At 39.2% G+C, this 27,954-nt stretch overlaps 1 protein-coding gene across 7 annotated transcripts in view; it reads right to left on the bottom strand.

The window, feature by feature from the left end:
• LOC307265853 (DNA (cytosine-5)-methyltransferase 3A-like) overlaps positions 1-27,954 on the bottom strand; it is a 52,466-nt gene that overhangs the window by 5,931 nt on the left and 18,581 nt on the right. For 2 of the 7 annotated variants that reach the window (XM_080047671.1, XM_080047674.1), the window contains exons 4-20: positions 25,101-25,224; positions 24,645-24,682; positions 24,391-24,507; positions 9,170-9,382; positions 8,029-8,187; positions 7,085-7,192; positions 6,041-6,188; positions 5,228-5,371; positions 4,911-4,955; positions 4,187-4,266; positions 3,673-3,785; positions 2,198-2,381; positions 1,668-1,752; positions 1,045-1,190; positions 766-856; positions 430-578; positions 69-154 (exon numbers count right to left, since the gene is read on the bottom strand). In XM_080047671.1, coding sequence (XP_079903797.1) covers positions 69-154; positions 430-578; positions 766-856; positions 1,045-1,190; positions 1,668-1,752; positions 2,198-2,381; positions 3,673-3,785; positions 4,187-4,266; positions 4,911-4,955; positions 5,228-5,371; positions 6,041-6,188; positions 7,085-7,192; positions 8,029-8,187; positions 9,170-9,382; positions 24,391-24,507; positions 24,645-24,682; positions 25,101-25,224 — 2,030 coding nt within the window. Of the gene's footprint in view, positions 1-68; positions 155-429; positions 579-765; positions 857-1,044; positions 1,191-1,667; positions 1,753-2,197; positions 2,382-3,672; positions 3,786-4,186; positions 4,267-4,910; positions 4,956-5,227; positions 5,372-6,040; positions 6,189-7,084; positions 7,193-8,028; positions 8,188-9,169; positions 9,383-16,231; positions 16,283-24,390; positions 24,508-24,644; positions 24,683-25,100; positions 25,225-26,883; positions 26,995-27,954 lie in introns of those variants that run through there. The other 5 variants (XM_080047675.1, XM_080047672.1, XM_080047673.1 and 2 more) reach the window with 5 other exon arrangements.

The following is a 27,954-nucleotide window of genomic DNA, read 5'->3' as shown; positions in this document are numbered from 1 at the left end:
AAAAAGTTAGACTTATCAAAAGGGAACTGATCTTAACAAATGTGTGTGTTTGTGTGTGCATATGTCACCTGGACATGCCGGGCAGGTTCCCCCAGAAGTAACGAGCGCGGTGGGCAGCGGACACCTCTTTAGCATCGATCATCACTGGGTTACACTGAGGAGGAGCAGACACGTTACATTAATGTTTGTGGATATTCTCTATGTCCAGTAGATGTCAATAGCAGAATACTTAATATGATATATTATAATATAGTATGAATATAGGAAGTATTGATAATAGGATCTTCAAATTATAATATATCACCATATATGTTCATCAGTCCAACAGAGAGACACATCTCCCTCTATATGTATTCGCTCACTCACTGAATACATATGTTTGACTCATTGGAGTCTGTATTTACTGTACAGTATATCCTGGTATTTTACCTCTAAAAAGCGCGAGATGTCCCGTTTGTCGCTAACTCCCATAGCAACCACATTCTCAAACAGCCAGAAGAAGGGCCTCTCGTCGCCCGGCTTTGGTCGAGCCTCGTGAAGCAGGCGGTAGAACTCAAAGAACAAGCGGCCGGTTCCTTCTGTCGACAAATTTCATTTTACATAATAAGTTAAAATAAAACCCAAAAATCAACAGTGTCATTGAGAATTTTTTGTTTTAATATTAAAATGGATTACTGTTTCAAATGTATGTATGTACTTAGGATGTTAAAAATGCTATAATCCAGTTTTTATTTTTAAACGATTCAAATGCCGCTTTTTTTTTACCATAAAGGCCTTTTCTTGCAGGGTTGACTATGGACAGGTCGTTGCAAGGGCTTCCTCCGATCACTAGGTCGAATGGTCCCCACTCTTCAATCTAAGGAGGAAAAAAACACAGCATGAGTAAACACCTGGACAGAAGAAAAAGGTTAATAAGGAGTTTAGTGGAATATAACAATCGAAAACAATTAACTAGCATGTAAGAACAAAAGCACAAATGTTGTATTTGCACTTAAATGCATTGTTGTGTGATTATTTATATTGTAAAGAGGAAATTGTACTAACATGTTTGTGTGTTACGTTGCGTACGTCGCCCACGTACATGATGCGACCGTGGTGTCGGACCATGCCCACAGTGATGGAGTCCTCGCACACCTCTGACGCCACGTACTTGTCAACTAGCAGGCCCAGATCCTTCAGCACCAACAGACCTGAGTGCACACACACATAAACACACATAAACACACACAGACCACACACATATACACAGTATTTAGATTTTTTTAAAAAGTGAGTCAAATGGTAAATGGACTCCACTTATATAGCGCTTTTCCCTGGTTTTTCACGGACTCAAAGCACTTTACATTGTTGTGTACACATTCACCCAATCACACACACATTCATACACCGATAGCAGCGCTGCCACGCAGGGTGCAAGCTAACTATCGGGAGCAATTCAGAGTTCATTGTCTTGCTCAGGAACACTTCGACATATGCCGGGGAGGCGGGGGATCGAACCACCGACACTGCACTCCAGTGGACGACCGCCCTACCCGTTTCGCCACAGCCACCCCTCGCCACAGCCGTCAACAAACATTCTCCATAATCGATAACTCTATCTTTAATCCCCAGATCATTGGATAATATCAGTAATACTGAGAGAGTACTGTACTGTATCCTGTATGTACCTGTGGCAATCCCGTCGAACAGGGAGAGAACTCTGATTGGTTTCCTCTTTTCTGCTGAAACCGGAGGATACAATTTGGCTGGTTCCTAAAAGAGAGAGAGAGAGAGAGAGAGAGAGAGAGAAACACAGATGAGAACAAGATCAAAGAGACACTAAACTTCACAGCAAACAGAGAGAGAGAGAGAAGAAGGCAAAGAGGCAAATAAGTACAAATCAACTGTTTTTATGATTATGATGAAGATGTGGTGATAGCTGCAGATTAGATACAGGATGGCTATTAAATCATATTTACTACATGCGATTGACGTACTGCTGTTTGAGGGATGTTGGTGAAAAGGGAAGTGGTGGAAGGAAAATAGGAGTGTGGTTTAGGACAGTTAAAATATTGAAGTAGTAAAGCTGTGTCAGAGATGGAACTCTGTACTTCGTATTGAAGTAGGTCTTATCTTTGTTGATGTGGTTCTTCATTTAACTGATGTAATCATAAATATACAAACAAGTGTGAACTCATTGTTTTACTGTCAGACTTACAAAGGCCTGTTCGTGGTTGTTTGCAAAGAAGTGCTGTAGTCTGCAGGGCCAGTCGTCCCGGCGTCGCAGTAACCCGAAGGCGGTGCGGGGGCCGCACATGTAGCAGTTCCATGGGTCTTCTTTGATGGCTGTGGCCGCCGAGCCGGTTCCTACCAACAGATCCACACACTCCACACAGAAACACCTGCACGCACACGCGCACGCACACACACACGGACACACAGAGACAGACAGACAGACAGACAGAGGGACAGACAGACAAATACACATACACACAGACAGACAGACAGACAGACAGACAGACAGACAGACAGACAGACAGACAGACAGACAGACAGAAAGAAAGACAGACAGACAGACAGGCACACACACACACACACACACACACACACAGATACATCATATGGCCTGTGGTTTATTTGCATTTCTTTATTAATTAATTAATTAATTTATTTATTATTATTCTTCCGGACAATTACATTATACATAATTTTCTCAATGCATATTCATACATATTACTTTGTGTTATCGTCCGATGGGAAGCAGGAGAAGCCAAAGGCTTATCGGGTCCCGCCCCCACTGCCATAAGATTCAGATACACAGATACACAGCTACTACAGTTAGAACATTTTTTTTTTCTTTTTTTTTAAGAAGATTCATTCTAATACACAGATAATTTTAGGTCTCTATTTTCCTCTCTGCCTGTGACAATGCAGATATGGCCTTGTCCATTTCTTCTCTAGTAGTCTAAACACATCTGCAAAAGTATTCAAAACAGTCAGTGTGTCTGCTGACCTCGGCTACAGTCCCATAACATGCAGTGTATTTACAAATTCTTCAGTCAGAGAAAGTCTTCCAATTATGAATCGGTTGTTCTGAACACACAGCTGATAATTAACATTTATCTTTCATTTGAATTTCAATAGTCACACATTCCATTAGGTTATCAATAGCAAACTGCTTATGTTCCTGCTACTGGGCATTTTGTCGAGCTGATCTTAATTTAACCTTCATTCTCATTTCACTTAATGGGATTACCCTAAAACAAAGCTGCTGTTTTGTTGGTGAAAATAATAAACATACAGTTATGTAATAAGTACTGTGTGCTTGAGGTACATACTTGTACTTCATTTTAATCATAAGTAATGAAAAAAGTCTATTTGAGGGCTTTTTACTTAGGAGGGATTTTAAATTCAGAATTTCTGCCTGTAACAGAGTAGTTTTACACCAGATCTGATTACATCACTGCATGACTTTGAGTATCTACTGTGTTGAACTGGAGCATGTTTGCAGCTCTGAGGCTGGATGCCAAAATAAACTGAATATTCAAATAAGTTAACTCACTCTGCTGCCAATGAAAGGAGCTATTTATCCCATTGGAGGTTTTGTTGGTATATTGTTTCTTGCTGATGTGAAACCAAAAAACCTGGTCCTAGCAACAAAAGAAACGGCGTGGACAGTGTGGTTGTACTGACCGACAGCAGTTGTTGTTGCCACACATGAGCACTTCCCTGCCTCCACAGCAGATGGTGCAGTAGGACTGGTAGCCGTCATCATCGTACTGGTAGGCGCACTCCAGGAAGGAGTTCTGCAGGAGCACAAAGCCCAGTCAGGACAATGCACAGCGGGAGTGCGGTGGAAATCCTTTGTCTCTCATTTTGTTTATTCTGTTCTATGTGTCTTTGTAATATCTCAGACTTTAACAATATTTAACAGATATGCAACAATATTATGAAAATAGGAAAGTGAGCGGAATGTTAGGATTTTGCCTGCAGGGGAAATGGCTGAGATAGTTGGTTGGTCTAATATGTTGTTTAAGTACGAAAATTCATTAAGCTAAAAAACGTAAAATACCATCTGGTTTACGGCATCTGAAATGGGCGGATTTTAGACTTTTCTTTTGTCTGTTACATATAACAGTCTCATATACAATCCCATAATATGAATATTAATATTGAGTTATCAAAGTTAAACTGGGAGCTTTCTTACTTTGCAGCCCTGGCACATCGCTCCTCCAAAGAGAGGATGCTCGATAGAGACGTTGAGGCTTCCACAGGAGATGCAGAGATCTGAACAAACACAAAACATCATCAATAACAAAGACGGGATAATTCCTTGGCCAGGCAACTTTGAATTTAATTTGCCACTTGTAATATTTTATTGGAATGTCTGGGACACCAGCGGGGAGTTATTACAGCAGGTTACATTGCATAAAGGAATCAGTTAAATGCTACACAATCTAAACAAGAAGAAAAGATGGATTCCAGAGATATTTAATCCTGAGCTAAAGAAACACTGTGTGCATTCTGAACCTAAAATTTGATTCAAGCAATTCAATATAGCCTCATTAAAAACGTTGAAAATCGCAGATCATACATTTCATTTACAAAAGATGATTCATTTAGAGGGTTGATACTTTCTAAAATAATGATGTTTGTCACATTTCCAACGTATTTAAATTGATGTTTCATTGGTTTTGACAAATTAGGATTGTTAAAGCTACTTAGGAGTCAAAAACATATTATCTGTTGGAAGGGCAAGTAATAGAAATGAGTTTTCAGCCAACTCAATACCTTACGTTAAGCAAACTTGAATAAAAAACACTTTATCAATCCTGTCTGTTAGCCAAAGGCCTTTCAATGTCCATCACCTTAGTATAATCAATTTAAAGACGAATGCAGCTGTAAGCTTAAAATAAATATACATTGTTTACCATCTATGTTCCTGGTCTTCTGCTTGACCTCAAGTATGAGTCTCTCTAAAAGAAAAAATACACAAGAACACGTCCACACAACATTTTAAATATGAACACAGACAGTTTGAAAGAAGAAACTGTTATATAAATGTTATAGATACAAATAAAAACTGCCTACATTTTCTTAGTATTGTTGATTTCAACACTTTCTCTCAGTGGAAGCGCTCACTCACTTATCCACTTGTAGGGAATAGTTGAACAAATATGCACAGAGAAGTTGTATATTCTTTTCTTAAATGTAAGCAGTTTTAGTTCAAACGTGATTGCAGGTTTACCTCTGGTCCCTTCGTCGATCACCTCCCTGATCTTAGCCTTTTCAACTGCGTTTTTGCGAGGCTTCTTGGCAGGTGGAGGTGTGTATGCCGCCTCTGGTTCCGTCCACATCTCTGGGTTAACTTCCTTATATGGATTCTGTTCGCCTGCGAGGATGAGGACAGGATTAATGTCATCTTTAGTTTAAAAAAAAAATACCATATCGTTTGCCGAGTCACTGGTTTCTCACACAAATACTTAAAGGAATACTTCACCCATACGGAACCAGCGTTCTATCATTATAAAATCACTATTATAATATAATGAATTAGGTTTTTCTTCCCTCAGTCTTCCCTTGACCCAGCTGTCCTGTTAATCCTAACCCTTACTGTGATGTCACAAGAAGGAAAATGTAGGGTTAGACAGTGAGACCATAAAACACTCTTTCTGCCTTTTCTCAGGCTAGGATGATCTGATTTAAAAAAAAATTTCACATTTATCCTAAATAGGATCTCCAAATTCAATACACCTTCAAATTCCAACCGGTGAAGTAGGCCTTTAAGGCGATAGTAAGCTCCTTTCTTAGTTTTTACGTCTTTTGTCACTTTTTGTGCACAATTGACACTTACCGCCCTCTTGGTTAGTGATATCTGAATCTCTACAAGCACTGTACTGAAAAGCAGGATATCAAACAACTTAACATGTCTTAATTGGCTTCACTTTGACCGTTTTCAGTAGAATTGTTCTGTATGTGATCAAAAACAAATGTTGTACAGTATGAGTTTAAGACTATGGCATCCATACATTATAAAGTATGTTCATTAATGTGTGTTTACCCTCTGAAGGGTCCAGTGATTGTGGGCCGTTGGGTAGGAAGCCGGTCATGGCCCACTCGATCATCTGTCTGGTTTGAACATCAACACCGTCTGTATCATCGCTCGCGTCGCAGGAAGGAACCTTTCTCCCCGCCCGTACACTGGCAACCTACACACAAAATAAACACGCACACACACAGTCAGTAAAATGTCTGGTTTTGACTTAATTAATCAGGTTTACAAACAAAATGTTCTATGATAATAAGAAGATACGTACAATGGTTTACATGGGCACTTCTTGCCTCTCATACACACACACACACGCACACACACACACACACAATGATGGTAGCAGACCAGACTACCACGCAGGGTGCTGCCCAACAACTTGGGGTTAAGTGTCTCTCCCAGTAGGTGGGGATTGAACCACCAACCCTGCGATCAGTGGATAACCCACTTTTTTTCCCCACATCCTCCCCACATGTGTCTCTCACATAGCTCAAAGTCAGTTTACAAAATAGTAAAAACTTGTCAAATAATAAAGATAAACGTGGTTATTATGGCTGAATATGTGCAGGTTTTACTGAACAAATCCTTTTGCTGTTTGTTTATACTTTACAGACGTTTTTCAATACGTATATGAAAATCACGTATAAGAAGTAGGAGAAGTAAATGACCATGTTCTGTGTTACTTACTAGTAAAAAGAAAGCATTGCTGGATGGGGAAATAACCCACACGATTGTAACTAATCTACCTACATGTGACCACTAATGGACTGTGGCAGAGCAAGATGAGAAGAGCACCTCCACAAATGCAAAATACGCCGCAGTTTCCATGAAAATCTGCACGATCCTGTTACATAAGAAAAGGAATGACTGAAATACGACCTTTAGACCTCAACATTTACATTTTGGTCCATTAGATGTGGGATTTTCTCCAGAGAGAAATACACTGTAGTCAAGCAACCGATAAAAGAAAAATAAAGAATAGCCATACATAATTGCTTTACAGATAACCACGCACGTCCCCTGACTCGCTGAGTTTTAAAGTGGTGGGTTGTTTACCTGCAGAGCCTCAAAGATGGCTTTGCGGTACATGGACTGTTTGTTGTAGGTGGGCTGGTGGTAGGCGGAGGAGAAAGAGCTCAGAGGCATCAGCTTCTCCACACAAACCTGCAAAACATAGAATAATTACAAAGGATTTTGTTAAGAATATAAGGAAGTACATGCCTTATTTATGAATGATGGCTCAGTAGACACAGTTTAATGACTTTTTTAGATTTATAAAAAGGTGATCAAATCAAAGCTAAAGATCATATACACAGAGTAAAGTTTCTGCCAAGATAATTGATTTGAATTAGCGCTGAAAATTGTGGAGCTGTCATCCGTGAAAAAAATAAAGTAAAAGTATATTTACAAAGCTTATAAATGTCCTAACTGGGATATACTTGTGTACAAGCATAACATTAATGACATTAAGCTACAGCATTAATAATTGCAGCTATAACACCAGCATATGTTAGCATATTTTTTTCTTTGCAAAATGACTTTCTGAGCGCATTCTGTGTCAAGCCTTGAACAAACATACAGTAATCGCAGTATTTACATTCGACGCATTCATTCAAAGGGTTCCTCTTTAAAAATAGTATTGGGGGCGCCCTTAGCTCAGTTGGTAGGGCGTCCCCCCCATGGGCCTCGGCCAGCAGCGGACCCGGGTTCGATTCCAGCCCGCGGTCGTTCTCTGCATGTCACTCCCCTCTCTGCCCCATTTCAACTCTGTCTCTACACTATCAATAAAGCATAAAAATGCCAAAAAATATCTTTAAAAAAATAAAAATAGTATTAATTATTTTATTAATACAGTCTTAGCACATACAACATAGAGGATATTTTAGAGAACAAGACTAAAAACACAACAACAACATACAAAGTCAAATGAAGAAACAAAACAAATACATAAATGATTGTAATAGAAATGAAAAAGTGAATCCCTTGTTTAAACTGCTCACCACAGAGAACTTGCCGTCTCCAAACCACATGACCCAGCGGGTTCCGTCGGCAGCTCGACTCCGGCCGCTCATCCACCAGGAGACGATTCTGCCGGGCCACCAGGAGAAACCTCGCAGCTTCCCAAACACCAGTGTGCCGATGCCGAAACCCCTGCCATCCTATTCACACACACACACACACACACACACACACACACACACACACACACACACACACACACACACACACACACACACACACACACACACACACACACACACACACACACACACACACACACACACACACACACACACACACACACACACACACACACACACACACACACACACACACACACACAGACCAGTTACACTCTGCACTCATGATACACAATTATAATTTAGAAAACTATAACATTCAGTTTGATTCTTCATAGGGAAAATCTTCAAGACTTTATAAGGCTTTTTTTCTACCTTGTATACTTTGACATTTAGGCACTACAACACAAACTCCTTGTATGTGAAAAACTACCTATACCAATAAACCTCTTTCTGATTCTATGTTGCTGTAATTATTTTAAAAAAACGTAAGTGCTGGTACTTTCAAACTTTTGCCTCAAAAACAATAATCTCCAAAGTAATATCAAGGCAGTTTCAGCAGCTTCAAACTAAAATAATTTACATTGAATGTCAGTGTAAAAAGAATATTATAATATTTGATGGAATGAAGGATAATCACTTTGTTCAAGCTTGGTCAGCGTTTGAGGCACATCATCCAATGCACCAGACTGAAATGTCCTGTGTTTGTGCTTTGACTTCATTTTCCGTTTTTGACCCTGAGAGATCGTTGTACCTTTAATTTAGTACAGCACTGTCTTTGGACCTCGACCAAATGTCGCTTTAGGCCTCATTCATTTTATTCAGTGTCTTAACGTTTATTCATATTCAAGCAATTAATAAAACATCCCAAATATGATATTTTCTATCCTTTGTGCACATGACAATGACATTATGCTACATATATTTATTGAGCTCCACTGTTATTTCCTTGACTTGCCTCTTGTATGGTATACATATGCGCTTACAGAATCATTATATTATTATATTAATGTTTATATTCCATTATAAATCATACATGACATTATAGTAATAAGCCTACCTGAACCTCTACCTCGCTGGGTGTGGCTTGTTCTCCCCTGGCGACCGCCGGCTCTGGTGTCACGGCGACGGTGGGAGAGGCGGGGTCTGTGTGTTGTTGTGAGGGAGGAGGGGGAGGGGCTGGGCTGGCTGGCTCCTCCTCTTTGTTGAAGTCCCCCTCTGATAGGTCGTCCATCATGTTAATCTCTGCCTCCCTGTATGCCCGGCGCTCCGCCTGCCAATGGAACAACAGCGTCAAATTATGAAGGAGGAATGCACGCGGAGAAAAGCTATCAAAACATTTTAAGGTGCGGCATGTAGTCCAAGTGAATTTTGGCGTCTTCTCGTGGTGAAAAAAAATCTAGATGGCTGCACTCCCTCTCTACCCCACCCGTTTGGAGAATTTACAGAAGCCAAAAAGGCCTTCAGGGCCAAGAAGCTATAGTTACTAAAGATGGCATTCTCATCTTCAGTTTATCAAGAGATGAGGTGAAGATGTATTTATTCTATAGTATTTCTTCTTCGTCATAAATACGCGTAAGGCCATTAAGTTTGTCTGTTTGGTGCTACGATAGAAACATTTAGGTGCAACATGGCTTGGCACCCTGCTTTAATGTATATATAAAAAGGCTCATTATAAGGTGGTAAAAATAAAAGAGCTTTTATTTTCAAGAGATTATACACTTATTAAAACATACTGAAGAATATAATATTCCATTTCTACCAAGTCTGTTTTGAAAAACGGCAATTCTTTTTACACACTGTGCCTTCGACATGTGTCATTGTATATCCTGAATAGAGCTGTTCTGAAATCTAAATTAGACTCTGCAGAATAGTTAAACCAAGCTAACTACAGCACAAAACAATAACAGGCAACACAAGCAGGGCCGCCAGGGGACCGCGACTCAAGTTTAATTGGCAATCATTTCTCATGAATCCACTATGACCAAATTAAAATTTGCATTTTATTTTACATAAATAAACTCCCGACTTCAAATGGTTTCTCTTGCTTTCAGTAGAAATGGTTATTGTGTAGAGTGGAAACGATATCTTAAATAGTCTCTTGCTGTGGGAATGGTCCCTTGGCCTTTTTGTCTTCCTCTGTACATAATTACAGTACAGGGAAAAGAACATTTCTTGGTTCTAATACTTACTACCGCGCTATGTTAGATTTGCCAGCACCAAGGCTGAAGGATTCACCATAATATGCTATATATTATATAGCTTTGGGGAAAATGCCTCCACACACACTACATAGCCTCCTCCACTATGTATTAGATAATAGAATCTAGATTTGTCATTCAGGCCTTATATCAGAAGAACTTCTCAAATGTTACAATCTAAATTTACATATACAAACATTGCCGATCGTGATGAGATATTAACAGATTTTTATAAAAACTGATTTTGACAACAAGCGTTCCACAGGAATTGCTGATTCCACCTTTAAGTGTACATGTGTGTTTTTAATGAGATGGCAATATAATGCTGATATACAGTATCATGAAACACATGTGTGTGAGTCAAAAATAACTTCAAAGAAAAAGTTAGAGGTAAAGTCCCACTACCCAAACATATCTTGACATCTCTCCTCACATTACGACACATCATGTTATTATCAGCATTGGTCAAATGTGTCTGAACTTTTCCAGTTGACTGCTGGGTGTTATCCCCTACTGTGCGTACCTAATTCTCTACAGGCTAACACTGTCCTTTATTAAGGGGGTCTTATCATTGATGTTTTATGGCTTTTTCCAGCTGATGTGGTGGCTTGCTCTAGATCAAGGCCTAAATGCCCCGGGGCCATAGGAACAATCCTTTAATTGTTCCTTCTAAACAGGAAGTGAGCAGGGAGAAAGGGCGCGGTGGGGAGGAAGTTCAACGGGTTCTGCTCAGGAAGACGAGAGAGAGAGAGAGAGAGAGAGAGAAAGAGAGAGAGAGAGAGAGAGAGAGAGAGTAAATAGGATTATATTATGAAACGGAGGGACATAACAGGCGGATAGTAAGTGGAGCATGTTCAGTAGAAGACAGATATAGAGAGGACACAGTAAATAAGGTTAGATTAAAGTTGGTAACTTTCAGTCTGTTATTTGTACACAATGACTGATTTTTTTATGAAAGCTCTGCTCTTTTGGAAAGAAGTGTTGAGATATTCAAGATCATCGAGTAAAAGCAGCAATAACACTTTAAAAAATACACCGTTACATGTAGACGTACGAGAGCATTAGCAAAAAATAAATGTTTAAAAGGAACACTTTGTGCAAACCATAGATAGTATAATAAAGATAGGTGCAAACACATTAAGTACATGGGAAGACAGATACCATTGTTATATATGTACATTAAATATACTGTAAGGCTTTATCCAGCAGTCAGTTAGCCTGATAGGTGGAAACTGTTGCCAACTTGTATCCTACAATAACAAATTCAACCTACTAACAACTGTTACACTCAGTCATTAATATTTTATATCTTGTCTATGTATTTATTATGGGGTTTTATGTGTGTAACTATTTATTGTCCAGGAGCAGGGATTTCACACTTAACCCCAAGTGAGGTTAGGTTTTTTGTAGAGATTAAACAAACAAGACATAACATTTTAAATTGTTCATTTTTGAGCGGTTTCCTCTGGTTTTCAGTATTTAGCCATAACTGTCTGTAGCTTAATTTTTATTTTTAAATACCCGAGTCATACATAAAATTCTCATCCAACTCTTGCAAAGAAAGCAAAGTGTATTTCCCAAACTTCAAAACTATCAAGAGTAAAAGTGCTTATTTGGCTGCAGAATGCCTCCTGTGAGAGTGTTATATACTGTATTATATTACTGAATGAATGTGTAAGCGTTTCAATGTTTAAGCTGGATGAGTTTATTCAAGTAGTACAATATTCCCTTCTGAAATGCAGTCAAGTAGTATAAAGTAAAAAGGGCCACATATACTCTGAAAAGCAGTAAAAGCACCAAAGACAGAGCAGTGCCAACAGAAAATCTGAGCTAAAAGTCACAGTATTTGCTGACACTGTTTGATTGACAAGTGATAATCTGGTAAATCCAGTGCAGCCAAACCACAGTGGGGGGCTTCAAAAGACCAATTTAAAAAGAATCATCATGATCTCACTGGTTACTATACTAAACTGCAAGAATCCCTTTGGCTCATGTTCAATCCCACCACTTGTTCGGAGCATTTCCATGACCTAAAAACCATTCCACTCCTCTTTTTCATTTTTTAAAACAGGAGAGAACAATTGAGTTTGGTTTTTCATGTAGCTGGGCTGAAAACCAACATCTAATGTAACAAATGTGTGAAATAATTTGCTCTGGGAATACAGTCTGTTGAATTCCTCCATGAAAGCAAAGCCAGAAATGGTAAGAAACACACATTGGAAGAAGGGGGGATGGGAGGATGGCATAAATTCACGTGGAAGAGACAGTAAAAGTGAGAGTGCTGGGTCATGACAGTTCTCTCCTCTGTGTGAACCCCGAAGTCACAAGGTCAGTCATTCCAACTCCTGTTGACCCTTTCACCTCATAAAATCCTAATCAGCCTGTTACACGGATCATAGGCAGACCACACACACAAACACACTGACACAACACACACACACACACACACACACACACACACACACACACACACACACACACACACACACACACACACTGTAAAAGAAACACGATATGTCATCCATAGTTTCTAAAACATCTGGGATGTTTGAACACTTCCTACGGCTAAACCAAAGTATCAGTTTGTCCAAAAGCAATACCACATGAAAATTGAAAGCAGGTTTTCGAGTATGTACTGCAAAAGCAACCAAATAAAATACACTCAAACTAGCCAGTTCACATGCTAAATATCTACATCAAATCTTGAGCATGTTCTCATTGGCCGCTATTCTATTCTGAAACAATGCAATGCACAAAGGAAATGAAGGATCTACACACAAGTGGAACAAATTAAAATATGGATGTTAGAAAGCAGCTCTTGGAACATCAAAAAATTGAAGGAAAACCCAAGTTGGATTGATGTCTTATGGTATAAAATGGTAAAATGTGAATGATTTTGTTTTTTTGTATACTGACTGTTGAAACGGTAAACTTTGTCGGTATGCAATCAGAAGAGGTACATTTTGTACAAATTATGTATAATTCTTAAATCCATTTGTTTTAGTCATATTAACCATTTGAAATGTTGGTGGCTAGTGTAATAGTACTTGAGTCTTATTATATTTTTATTCATCATTTGAATTGATGTTTAAGTAGTTTAATCTACATTACATTGTAGTTGTAGGGGAAACTTGATCCAAAATGCTGCCCACTGGATGCAACTGTGTTTGTTGGCTGAAAACATTAGCTACTTGAAAAACCATTCGAGAAGCTTTGCTGCTTTTACGGATATTCATGACAAGTTATTTGTATTTTGGCACAAAAAGCATCGCAGTCTGAGAGTCTGTTTCCAAGGAATGAAGCAATATTAAATGACCTACTAACCTATAAAAAGTAAAGTAATTAGGTAATTAGGCCAGTAGACAGCATTTCAACAGGAAGACTTCCACTCTGCAGAGCACTTTCTGGGTTGAACACTGTACTTTAAATCTTGTGTTTGTTACCGGTTGGAGCTACAGAATATGTTGACTCAGCGATTCTGGAAAACAGCTGTTGTCAAATGACTCCACCCTCAATGATGAATTTAAACTGCTGTGGTTGATGAGTCGCAGGTAGGAAACAACTGGAAGACAAAAAACCTCTTGCTATAAACTAAAGCTTATTGCCCAAAAGCATCTTACACAGTACAGCCACTTAGAGTATGAGTTTATGATCATTTGCTCTGAATTTGTGTACATCAGACCCGTCTATATTAGAGATCAAACTCACAAAATGAATCATTATGAGGAACATAACTAAATACGAATGACAATTGCATTTGTGGGATCTAAAACGTTTAAAATGACTTGTATATAGACCTTGATATGTTGTTCAAAGTTGCTTGTTAAATGCATCTATTTCGTCTATGGTTTTGTACCTTTCTTTGGTTTTTCTTGTTTATTTTTAATTGCATATCACAATTGATTGATTATTGAAGAATTGTGAAGATATTAACATGGTGGGGGAAAAAAACAAAACAAAAAACATTGTCTATATTGCATCCATGATATTTTTGAACCATGATATCTTTTTTTCAGTGGCCAACATATCCAAGAGAAGAGCAAAATGCATATGTCATGCATGTCTGGCACTGTATAAAACACATTGAGGTGTATAACTGCTATGTCCCCAATGCTTTTAAGTGACGTTATGATGGTCTTTACCATGGTTAAATAAAAGTTTGGAGTTGTAAACAGAAAACTTCAGCATGCGCAAAAAAGCAGCAGGAATGTGTGTTTTCACGAGAGGGACACTAAAGGCAGGAAGGGAAACACAGAGAGAGGTTGTAATGTTGTGAGTTACAACGTTAAACTCTGACGAACTCCGCGTGGCCTGGTCAGTGTTTTCACTCTCAGTGCCGCCCCCTTGACCTCTGACCCCTCAACCCACGACCTCGCCAAACGAGCCATTTCTTTAAACCACGCCTCCTTTACGAGCGTGACCGACCCTGACCTCAAAATGAACCCGGAGGTGCTCACAGACACACACTTGCACGGCTATACTTGTGAGGACTTTCATTGACTAAATGAATTGCGTATCCCCTTACCATAGTCATCAAAACTCAATCAATGTGCCCAACCCCAACCCACACACTAACCCTAACCTAAACCTAATTCTAACTTGAACCTTAAAACCTAGTCCTAGCCCTTTAAAGTGCTGTCCCCAAGTGAGAACCAAAATCTCCTCACTTTCCAAATAGTTCCTCAACTCAAATTGGTTCTCACAAAAAATTGTTGTACAAGCGCTCACTCACTCACTCACTCACTCACTCACTCACTCACTCACTCACTCACTCACTCACTCACTCACACACACACACACACACACACACACACACACACACACACACACACACACACACACACACACACACACACACACACACACACACACACACACACACACACACACACACACACACACACACACACACACACACACACACACACACACACACACACACACACACACACACACACACACAGGTAGGACCCTCTCTCACATTTTAATCAAACCAGAGCAAACAGAAAACAATTAATTTGGTGGTAAAACGGATCAATCAATGTCTGTCTGAAAGCTGTTGTTAACATTGCAGCGTGATAAGTTGCTGAATTTTGAGTTGTTTGCCAATTATTCACAGATTTAGAAACCACTTGAGGAGCTTTTATGGTACAAAAAATAAGTTAGAAAAAAGAAAAAACAACACAAATATCTCTTGTAGTTCGAATGCCACTTCACTGGTGAGTAGTAGAATGCAAAACGCTTTAAAAACTTCAACACACCCACTTCCCCGAACAAATAAGTAAGTAGACAAAAATCTTATAAAATGAATACAAAATGCCTGTTTGCTTCGGGAAAAGGGTAAAGAAGTAAATAAAACCCAAAGTAAATTCTCCAGCTAAATTGAGTGGTATAGTCTTGTTTTACAATTATATTTGTAACACTAGCACTTTCACAGACTTCAAGCATTATTAAAATATATGTATTGATCAATATAAAAACTTGTCTTCTTAGTTAGAATAGTACATGAAACCTTATGTCATGGTGGTTAAACAATGACACTACTTTCCAAAGACCATTCTTATAAAAGCAAAAATGCAAATAAAAGATTTTCTGTGTTTTGTTTTGTTTTCTGATAATGAATGATGCCATAACAGACCCTGAGTTAGTAACTGACATGTTTTGGGGTGTCTCTTTGTGGTATTAGATGGTTAACACATTAAGAATTAATTTGCATGTTTTTGCTGCCAGTTGAACAAGTGGGAGCCACTATTGAGATCTCACATGTGCAGTTGCTAGCAACCATTAAAAACAAACTTGCAATGAAAGTTACCAGTTAAGTGTTTTTAAAAGAAAAACTTAACACACTTCACACACTTGCATACTCTGCAACACATTCACATATGGAAAAACAAGAATGATAAAAAAGTTAAATCACTTACAGACCGAACAAGGAAGCGATGCAATTGCAACCCTTCCTCCCTGGCTCTCTTTCTCTCCGTCATTTTCTTCATCTCTCTCACCACCACCGTTTCTTATTTTCTCCACTACACTCTCCGACTGTCTCCACGGATACACTCGCCCTTTAGTCTTCTTTACACTCTCCCTCTCTCCCTCTCTGCTCATTGGCCAGCAGTGAAGTGTGTGATTTACTGGCTCCTTCACCTAACAGATGTTTAGGTGAACTTCACACACACACACACACACACGCACGCACGCACGCATGCACGCACGCGCACGCACACACACACACACACACACACACACACACACACACACACACACACACACACACACACACACACACACACACACACACACACACACACACTCGGTGTAAGGTTTATGTCTGGTAGCCGTAGGGGTTTAAGGGTGATGATGACATACACACACACACTCCTTCCCACTAGTGTTTACACATGTGTGCATGTATGGGGTCAAAAGTTAGGTAAGCCTTGGAGTTGACAAAGCAATAGGATGTGTTAGGGTCAGGGTCTCGTACACACACTCCCAGACGTACAGACAGGAAAGTATACATTACTGTGAAATGCAGATACACAGCTGGTCACATGACACTATTACGGAGTTACAGACAGAAATAAAGTGAAGCTGACATCATATTTATATACTGACGCCAAACCAAACTCACAAACACGATACTCATAATGACAAAGGGAGACACTAAACAACATAAGCATTTATTTAGAGTCGCATTTCTGTCCAATATTTACTCTGCCTTTAGCCCTCTTTTGGTCGTTAACAACTCAAATATTTGGATCTGTTACTGTTAGCTGTTCCACTTCCTTTAGCATCTGGTTGCTAACTTTGACTGTTTGCTGTCTGGTGCCAGGTGAGTAACATACACCATTTTAGAAGTTTTTCCCCTAACAAAAAATAAATAAAAAATACTATGCTTCCGGAAACGAGTGTACTGTATACAATACATTATAGCCCCACAGGTTTTCTTGGTTGTGAAGTCCAAGGATGCCAGATTTTTTACGTTATCACGGGGAAATATTTTTGAAAGTTACCCGGTTTCCTTCAGACTGCAGCGTGATGTGATATTGATGGGTGTGTTAACAGCTGGCAGCAGTTCAACTAACTGACAGAGAATGCACACACACACACACACACACACACACACACACACACACACACACACACACACACACACACACACACACACACACACACACACACACACACACACACACACACACACACAGGCAGCAGAAACCTGGGACTTGTTAACCTCTCCTGATTTCCCCTCGTTATCTCTGTCTGTCAAACACATATGCTCATATACACACACACACACACACACACACACACACACACACACACACACACACACACACACACACACACACACACACACACACACACACACACACACACACACACACACTCCAGCACTTTCTCTGACACTCACGATTCCTGTGTAGGTCGGTCATATATTGCAGAAATTGAAAATAAAGTTAACTTTGACTCTGAGGTAATTTACTTGCATATTTCCATTACACTTCTAGTTCAATACATTCACTTGACAGCTGCTAGTTTCTTTTTCAGATAAAGATGTTTAAAAAAAAAAAGATAATAATATAAATTATTGTGCATTGTTAAAAATCAAACCAGTGGTTCCAAATGTGTTTGTATAAAACAGCCCTTTGGCATGTTTCTGATGTCCATGGGTTGTTCTACTAAAGCTTGACTCTCAGCCCTCAGTTTTATCTAGTGACCCTTTGAGCGGCACACCTCTTTATATTGGGGAACCAGGGGACTTAAATAACTCATAGTTAATAAAGCACTAGCTCTACTTCAACAAGCTACAACACTAAAATGTCAGTCACAGGAGTCACATCTACTGCAGAATGAGTACTTGTCATATTTATGCTTTAAGTACATCTCGCTAATAAACTTCTGAACTTATACTAAATAAGGATTTTGCATGCAGCATTTACTTATTGTAAAGTATCTGCACATGAATGTAGTGTCCTTCTTCTTAAGGAAAGGGATCTGAAACATTCTTCCACCACTGCCTTCCTGTTTTTTTTCACTAGCTTCCTATATTTCCGTCATAGATTTGTTTCCGCGCTCCTATTTCTGCTCACTTTGATATGCTATATTGTTAGACTTCCTTCCTTTTTTCAAATCTTATTATTTTCTTTCCATTTTTACTGTCAAACTTAGTCATGAGAAGAACCTTCCTTTAAAGGTGGAGTCAGCGATTCTGGAGAATGCTTGTCAAAATCTTAACACCAGATTTATGATCTGCACACACACACACACAGTAACAGGTAGTGGATCATAAGGAGATATTCACTTATTTGTCAAAAAGTGATTTTGACAGCAGGCATTCTCCAGAATCACTGACACCACCTTTAAATCTCGATTTCTTTCACTACACTCATGCAAAACGTAGGTGTTGATGAGTCATGCGCTTGCAACCGCCTGCAGTCTGAAGACAAGCTGGTATCAGTTGAACAATAAGAGTTTGGGTGTATTTATTACATATATATAAAATAACCACCAGCTTTATTTAAGTATCTAGTGTGTGTGTCTAAGTGTGAATATATATATATATTTCTCATGCTCTGTTGTAGGTGCTATACAAACATAAAAAAATCCATGCCTTTTAAATATTCAAGAGCTCAGAGGTAATGGAAATCCTGACATCTTAGTGACAACAAAACAAAAACAGCACTTTTGTTCTTTTCAGGGAGATGACTGATTGCAAGGTTTGTGTCCATCAAACGAACAAGGCAGCGGAACAAGTTGAAACACAAGGGCGCAACTCTCTCCCTCTTTCTTACACACACACACACACACACACACACACACACACACACACACACACACAAACACACACTCTTACTTCTATTTGTGCTTCATGCATCTGTCAATCAACCTGAATGACTTTTGCTCTCACTCTTGTGACCGCACACATCCTGTCTCTCTCTGTCATTCTGTCTTTCATTTGTACTTTCTCCTCACACACACACACACACACACACACACACACACACACACACACACACACACACACACACACACACACACACACACACACACACACACACACACACACACACACACACACACACACACACACACACACACACACACACACACACACATTGTATTCATAGATGTTTACTCTCTCATACTCCCCTCAGTTATGGCATTGCAACACATTATTTTTCTAGTTTTTGTGGTAGGTTCTCCATACACTCAATCTTTTATACATACATACCTACTTTATAAGTGTATGCATGTGATAAAATCGTATTTATACACTACTTATGATCATAGAATATAACTAACTATTATTAACTAATTATTGACAACACTGATATATTACTTACATTTTAAGTTGTAACATCTACGTAGCATACATTGAGCAACATTAGTTGGTTGTATTTCTGGCCGCCTCTTGAATTTGAATCTAATTTGAATACGTTTTTGGTTTCCACCAGATTCTCAGGGAAACAACTGGCTATTTAGCTGCGGAATGTCCCTCTATGTTCATAAATAGTCTCTAACGTTGTCACTGTCTGCTGTGTGGTGCAAACTATATAGATGAAAGCAGTTAAAATGAACAAAAATAGTTATATTGTGGGCTAAAACAAAACAAAGTTGAAAGAAGTTGTAATAAAGGGGTTGTGATAATGCTCTGTGTGTGCATCACTATGCGCAACCTTTCCTCATACAAGCAGAGACACATTAAAAGTTCAGTAAGCGGAATGGTCAGTTTAGCTAACTTCCTATCAGTGACTGCAGTTAGCAGTCCCCTCCCTCGTCACCACGTCACCACATTAATGCACTGCGGTCTTCAAGCAGCGAGTTATCTAGGATCATCACCTCAGATCCATAGGTGTGATAAAACATGATAAAAACCATCAAAACAGACATTGGGAAGGATTTTTACCTGCTCCGCCATTGTAGGCGCATAAACATTCACCCATCTGTTGCTCTGCACGAGCACCGGCAGTGAGACAGGTGCCGGTTTGTAGCGTTCTCTCTTCTGATTGGTTATTAGTAGTGGGATCCCCGAAAAGTTTATTTGCAGATTACACGCAGAGCAAGTGACTGAGAGATCAGCTTTATAAAACATGCACACTATATAAGTGATCACTGTAAGAATAAAGAGTGATTTAACACTTATATTAACATAAATAAATCGCTTACTTCACCTTTAATATAAAGTAAGATTGATTATAGCCCATTATATATTTTTAATAAGTTATATGTTTGTTTTTCCTAATATGGAGAGAAACTTGAGATTTCACAACAGGTCCATTTTTGCTAACATTAAAGGTGAAGTGAGCGATTTATTTATGTTATTATAAGTGTTAAATCACTCTATATTCATACAGTGATCACTTATATAGTGTGCGCGTTTCATACCTCCGATCTCTCAGTCACCCGCTCTGCATGTAATCGGAAAATTACATTTTTCGGGGATCCCGAAAGTGCAATCCAATTAGAAGAGAGAAGGCTACAAACCGGCACCCGTTTCACTGCCGGTGCACCCACAGAGCAACAGATGGGTGAATTATTTATGCGCCTACAATGGCTGAGCAGGTAAAAATCCTTCCCAATGTCTGTTTTGATGGTTTTTATCATGTTTTATCACTCTTATGGATCTGAGATGATGCTAGATAACTTGCTGCTTGAAGACCGCAGTGCATTAATGTGGTGACATGGCAGGGGACTGCTAACTGCACTAACTGTCAGGAAGTTAGCTAAAAGAACCATTCCGCTTACAGCACCTTTAAGGCAGTGAAACAAAAGGTAGACCTACATGTACCCCAGTGGATTTTACAGGTACCAGAGGGTACATGAAAAGATTGTGGAGTAGCTTATTGCTAACAAAAAAACAAACAAAAAAAAATAAAATAAAAAATTGATTGTAAACATTTTTATCCACAAGTGTGTGTTAAGCAGAAAAATAAATGGCCAAATAGGAGTACAAATTGGAATTGGTGTGAGGCTGATCTTTAATACAGTATATTCACCGTCACAAAAACACTGTAAAAACACGTTTCAAATGAGAGATGTTCAGTTTTAGAAGTCATGAGTCATTAAATTCCTCCAGCAGAACCCAGCACACAAGCCATTTTCTACTAATCTACTACATCCTCTTGATAGACCTCGTCAGCCTTGTCAGCTACAACCGTGGTTAGAAAGTATATATGCAAAATGTAAAAGTAATAGGAAAATGCAAAGTTGACCAGAACTACTAAAATTAAAGCAGAGAAAAGAGAGCCAAAAGAATCAAAGAATGAAGGATGTCTTGTACACATTAAAATGCAATGGATCCGACACAGCCACATCAAACCCATCAGATAGGGAAGTGTGGGGGACAAAAATGTTGGGAACAACTTCTGTATATCAATGTTAAAGTGCTTAAATCATGTACCGATGGTGCACCTAAGGGCAAAGCATTTAAAAATCAACCAATGTTGCATTATTTTAAAGTGACGCATCACGCATGGATGAAAAAGATTCACAGTTAATTTCAATGGAACTTTACTTTTTTAAGTGTAGAGTAAATTTATTATCAATTTAATTCAAAACTCTGTCTGTTCTGAAGGGAAGTCCACCCCCTTCCTGCATGAACAAATACAGTATTTACATGTTGACTGAAATATAGAAAAATCTCCTCTGTTATGTACAAAATATGACAATTACGCACTCTGAAACAAAGCTCGGTCATGTTTTTCACTCTCAAGTAATATTAGCCTAGTTATTGTTTAAGAATGAAATATAAATTAGTTAAATTTAAGACTTTTAATACCTCTTTGATATCAAATACAATACCTGTTTCACAATCATACCAGCCAAAGTATCAAAGTATGATGGAAAACCAGTATGGACAATATAGCCTTGAATTATTTATTAGGGCCCGAGCACCGACTGGTGCAAAGCCCTATTGAAACCGCCAGGATTTTTATTACGCGTCGTTCTTAGTCATTTTTGGCACTTTTCACCCCCTTCCCGTCATGCATAAGTTGAAAATGTTTTGCGTACCCATCAGACCTGCAAAAAATTGCAACTTATCGTTGGTTTCGAGACCGGGCCAAACAAAGGGGGCCCCCAGGGGCCACAAACAGTTTTTCAGGAAATGCATGATCAAAAATTGGGCTAGAAGCCTGACATTTTAGGACAACATGTATTGGCCCGGGGCACACCTAAATGCAATTTTATGTCCTGGGCCAAACTCAACAGGAAGTCGGCCATTTTGGATTTAGTGCCTAAAATCGCCATTTTACAAAATTTCACATATCGACGAACTCGTCCTAGAGTTTTTACGCCAGGGACGTCGAACCACCTCTCAAATACTCAAGACACTTGCCCGATGTTAAATTGCGAAAAGATTTCAAAATTACCATAGTACCAGGGAGCTTTTGGGGGTCAAAGTTGACGTAAACATCATAAAAAACGAACCTCATGAAACTTTAATTCATCATAACTCAGGTGTTATACCTAGCTGCACCAAATTTAAAACCCAAATGTATCTTTGCAGGCCCCACAAAAAATCCTCTTGAAGCCCCGCCCCAAAATCAACAGGAAGTCTTTTAATTTGAAATATGTGAATTTCTGACTCTCAAATCATCACAAAGTTCAAAAATTCATAACTCCTAGCAGGAACATATTTTGCAAAAGAAAATGATAGGGACACTCAAAAGACATGGAAGATATACCAAAAAAATAAATTGTTTGATTCCGAATAACTATGACGAAATGCCGGCCAATATTCACCAAAATTTACTCATATGTCATAACTCCACATTACTCTGCAGGATTGCAGAGTAAAGTGCACTCATAACAACTTTTTGTGCAAAAAACTATATGATAGGCTAAGTCCTCCGACATGGAAGATGATATACCTGAAAGCTCGTTTTATACGGAACTACCGTCTTGCAGCACCGGAGCGTCATTCGCCAAAACACATCAAAAACGGAAGTCATGAACCTTTTGATTGATCATAACTCAGGCTGTGTTACACCTAGATGCACAATATTTCATATAGCAATGTAAAATCCCAGGACAAACAAAAAAGCCTCTTGAAGCCCCGCCCCAAGATCAGCAGGAAGACTTTAAATTTGAAATATTCGCCAAAAAAAACAGGAAATTGGCCTAACTCCACTATACTCTGTCTCGTAATTTAGCTCCGCGCCGTCCCATGCGCTCCAAACTTCACCCGCCCGGTAAGAGCCCAGGCACGAGGACGTCCTCGCGTCCGTATCGAGCGTGTCGCGGCCACTTCCGCCTACAGGCGTTACTGCGGCGCGCGCTCCGAGGAGGCCGTGGCGCGTTCTCTCACGCGGTCGCCCTGCGCGTAAAGCTTACGCGGGTAACGCGCGTAGTGTGTTCGCACCTTTAATGTGAGCAGTATGGCAGCATGCAGCGTACAGAATTACACAGCCATGATTAAATGTTAGCAGTGGATTTATGTTGCAGTGTAGAGGAATGCTACCTGTGAGCGAACTAATTTACAGGCTTCACTTCATTTAATATGTATATAAAATAATTTTCAATAGTTAATTTTTATGATGACTCATTCATTTTATTTCAGTACAATTTAACATAAAACATAAACCAAAAAAAGCAACATATAAGAGTTAATATCCTTAACACATGAATTTAACTGGTAATCATGTTGACATTATCAGCGATTTCAAGCTCGGTGAACTTTATCATTGGGATTTCCCCCCATTACTTGGCTACTGAGTTCTACACAGAGAAAAACACACAGCTGACTCCTACTGCATTTCTTCCCCGCTTTACAACACAGAGCACCCATCTACAAATCCAATTCAAAATTGTACAAATCCTCTGCAGAAATGTCAGCCAATTCGACTAAGATATTTCCCAAATTAAAATGTAATCCAGTGGAGTGTTGAATAAAAAAAATTATGATCCGTCAAAAGCGTTTATATCACCCTTTTTCAGACTGACCCAGTTTTCTCTGAATTGAGGATTTAAAATTGAGGCGTTTGTTATTCTGATTGGGCTTTTGGATTGGACAAAATAAAAGCCTCCATGTTACTGAAGCTATCAATTCACACAGACAAGAGACCTGTTTCTCTCCCACCTCCATCTTCCAGCGGCTGAGCCATTCTTCCTTCTGTCTCCTGCTGATGTAGTACGGATCTCCAGCCTGGAAAGTCACTCTGGGGACTGGCCTCCTCCGCAGCCTCCCAGCCTCACCCTGCACACACATATACACAGAGAAAAAAAAGCTTGTTATATTCAGTACTTAACTCCTAAAACGGCTTGTACTACCAAGAGTAAGACTTTCTTCATTTTTTTTTGTAAAAAGTTGGGAAGCATCAGGTTTTTCCTCACCTCTCTGGGGGAGTCGCAATTTCTGTCATCTGGCTCGTCTGCAGGAGAAGAAAGGTAACAGGAAATAGGCCATTTGTACAGATTTAACAAGAGCTTTGATGAGGATGTTAAATCATGTTTTTCAACACTTTGCTCCCACATACATATTTGAAAGATGAAATGCCCTCAAACATTGCAATCTGGAAGTTATTTGGCTCTTAACATGTCAAGAAGATTTTTTTACACACAGCATGACCGTAACGCCACAGCTTTTCAATAATCTAAAAGGTCAGGAGGTTAGCTGTTATATACTGTTAGTCTTTAAAGGTGGAGTCAGCGATTCTGGAGAACATATTTATTCTGACACCAAGTATCGTCCAGAATCGCTCCACCTTTACATTATTAATGTGTTAATTATAACTGTGTCATATTTGAAATGATATGACTTTATTATAAATATGACTATCAAATCCATACCCTTATTCTTTTCGGTTTGCTCCAGTTTCCTACGCCCGCGCCTCTTGCGAGGGGAGGGGGTTGGCTCTGGGTCCTCGGGCGGGGTTGGGGGGGCGTTTGCACAGGGGTCAGAGGTTGCCATCTCCTGGGAAAGAAACGGAGCACAGTCTAAGTCTGAGAAAACTGCTGCTGGCCCTCGTCTAGACTCATCAAAGCACTCCGCAGACATAATACACACAAACACACACACACACAAACACACACATACACATAAAACTCATACATACACACGCAATCAAAGAGCTACTAGAGTGCACACACACATGCCTTTAAGTTTGCCCTGCTGTTAGTACAATGCAGGTACGTCCAGCAGAGTGTGTCTGCATAGGATCAGTATAATAAGCCCCCCCCCCCCCCGATCCCATTAACACACACACATTCACACTTTTGACATGAGAAGGGGACTACAACTAATGTCGTAGATAACTAATAATTAATAAGTGTGTGTTAAAAAATGCTGCACACAATTAATTTAAATTACATATACGGTATGATCATTTTAAGAAAAACTTCAGAAAATCTGAAAATACTTTAAATGTCATACTTTCCAAACAGAAGTATTGTAATTACACTAAAATATTGAGATGACAGTTTACGTTTTAATTATAATTATGCACTCTACTGTGTATAATCCTGACTTTAATTCAATGGCTAATCCATTAGCTCAGCTCTGTTAATGATGCTTAAATCTTATCGCATGTCTGCTCTAAAAGGCCAGCAGGATTTTTTTTTGTGTGTGTGTGTGTGTGTGTCTTAACACAGGTGAACAGGTTTTATAGATTGGTAGTTGGAAAGTGGGGAGCAGGGGTGAACGTCAAGCTCAAAGGCTACGCTAACACTAGCTAGCGCTAACAAGCCCACAAAGGCTGTAATGAGCAGGTGAGAAGGCCTGTAAAAGCCAGCCAACACAAAAGTTGACTAAAGGCCTCGGGGCAAATTTAACTGCACTAGCACACTCTTTAAACAGGGCATTTAACCGAAACAAGGTTCAAATGCATGGGTGGATTTTTAGCTGGGCCAAAGGCCTTTAGTGCTAAACATCCCACCTTTATTTCGGTGTGCTTGCCCTTTAGTAAAATGATTGCACATAGCTATTAATGTTTTTGTGGGCAGCAGATAATGGTCACTTTGCGTGAAAAGAACATCACTTCTAAATCAGTGTTTTCACATTGTGTGAAATTATTTGTAAAAAAAAAAGCAACATGTTTAATTTAAGTTGACATTGAATGAACTTAAGAAATGAAAGTGAAGTTACTGGAAGTGGGAAAAAATGTTTATAGCAATTCATAGATATCATGTAAAAGACACAAAACAATCACACAAAATATATTGAAGCAGTCAACTAAATTCAACCACTTAAGTCAAGTGGTTGAATCAGTGTTAAACTTGCTATGTAAAAAATCAACTGGGTGCTTTCAAGTCTAAAAACTGTGGAAACATAAGGCAATAAATTAGCTCACATGAATCTTAAAACAGTGATCAAAAAAACAATCAAAATCATGGTATGCATTAACCCAGATGAAAGCAACATGTATATTTAAAACTAAATTAAAACGAGTGCACCAGTGTCTATCTTGTGCACATGCAATAGCATCACGTGCCCTTTGATGTGGACAAATCTTTTTTTAACCTCAAAATGTAACTAAAGCTGCATTAAGCAATTTTCTTTAACATTAGGAGGCAAAAGCCCTGATACTATATAATCTTCTACAGCTACATTTTAAGAGAACAACCGACTACTTACACATTCAGCAGAAACAGAGGAATCTGGACTTGCAGTCATCTTTTTGGCCACATGTCGAATGAAAATCCAATTCAGCCCTGGTTTGGTCCATCAACTCCTGAGAAAAATATCTGGATGTCTTTGGTTTGCTATATGTTCGACGTTCTCGAGCCACTTCGCCTCTCCGCAATATTCTAACGCTAAACAGGAAGTGTACAGTCGGCTTGTGTGAGCCGGTTGTACACTTCCTTTAGTGAGAGCAGGTGCATCGGTTTGGTTTCATTAAGGCCGCTGAACCAAAACTATGTCCTGAATGACTACAGCGGTGATTCACATTACTAGGAGTCACTTGACTCAGTGTGACTATCAAAGATATTGCTTTATGCAGCTTTAAAGTTGTAAGTTGAGAGAATCGAACTTAAAAGATTTAGACACACTCTTTGCATTGAAATGTGACATATTTTCAGGTGCTGGAAAGCCTTTGACAGTAGTCATAAATAAGGGTTAAACGCACACATTCACTGGTGGTTCGTGTTGTTTGTCATCTTTTCAAACAACTCCACACTGGCCTGCACTTCCTCTTTTCTAAGCAATTTGAATGACAGACAGTGTGGAAAAGTACCTTACTCTAGACTCTAAATCACACTGCGTGCACAAAATAGCGAAAAAGGGCACATTGGGAGGCTGAAGGGAGAGAACAGGATGTAGTAAACAATAACAATGGTGCAGTTAAAATAACAACATAAGCAGTCACACCAGCCTAATACAGCAAATGAATGCATGATCATTATTTCTTGATTTCAAGATGTATAACTGTGTCATTATGTTACAGTTTTTTTCGATCGCTAACCCACAGTGGGCACAACTGTAGCTCAATGTGCAAAACTCTAACTACATTCTGCACTACCAACAGTCATTGGAGCTGAACAGTTCATTTCACCTGCAAAACAGGTTCAGTGCAGCAAACACTATGAACCAACCTCATTGAGATAACACACACTGTCACTCAGAACATGCTCATAGTACAAACACTAACATCAAACCCCATACACAAATTACAAACTTTTAATCTTTACAGTTTGAATAATTTTA

Source organism: Ammodytes marinus, assembly GCF_949987685.1.
Source record: "Ammodytes marinus genome assembly, chromosome: 19".
Lineage (NCBI taxonomy): Eukaryota > Metazoa > Chordata > Actinopteri > Uranoscopiformes > Ammodytidae > Ammodytes > Ammodytes marinus.
This window is presented reverse-complemented; position numbering and strand designations above follow the sequence as displayed.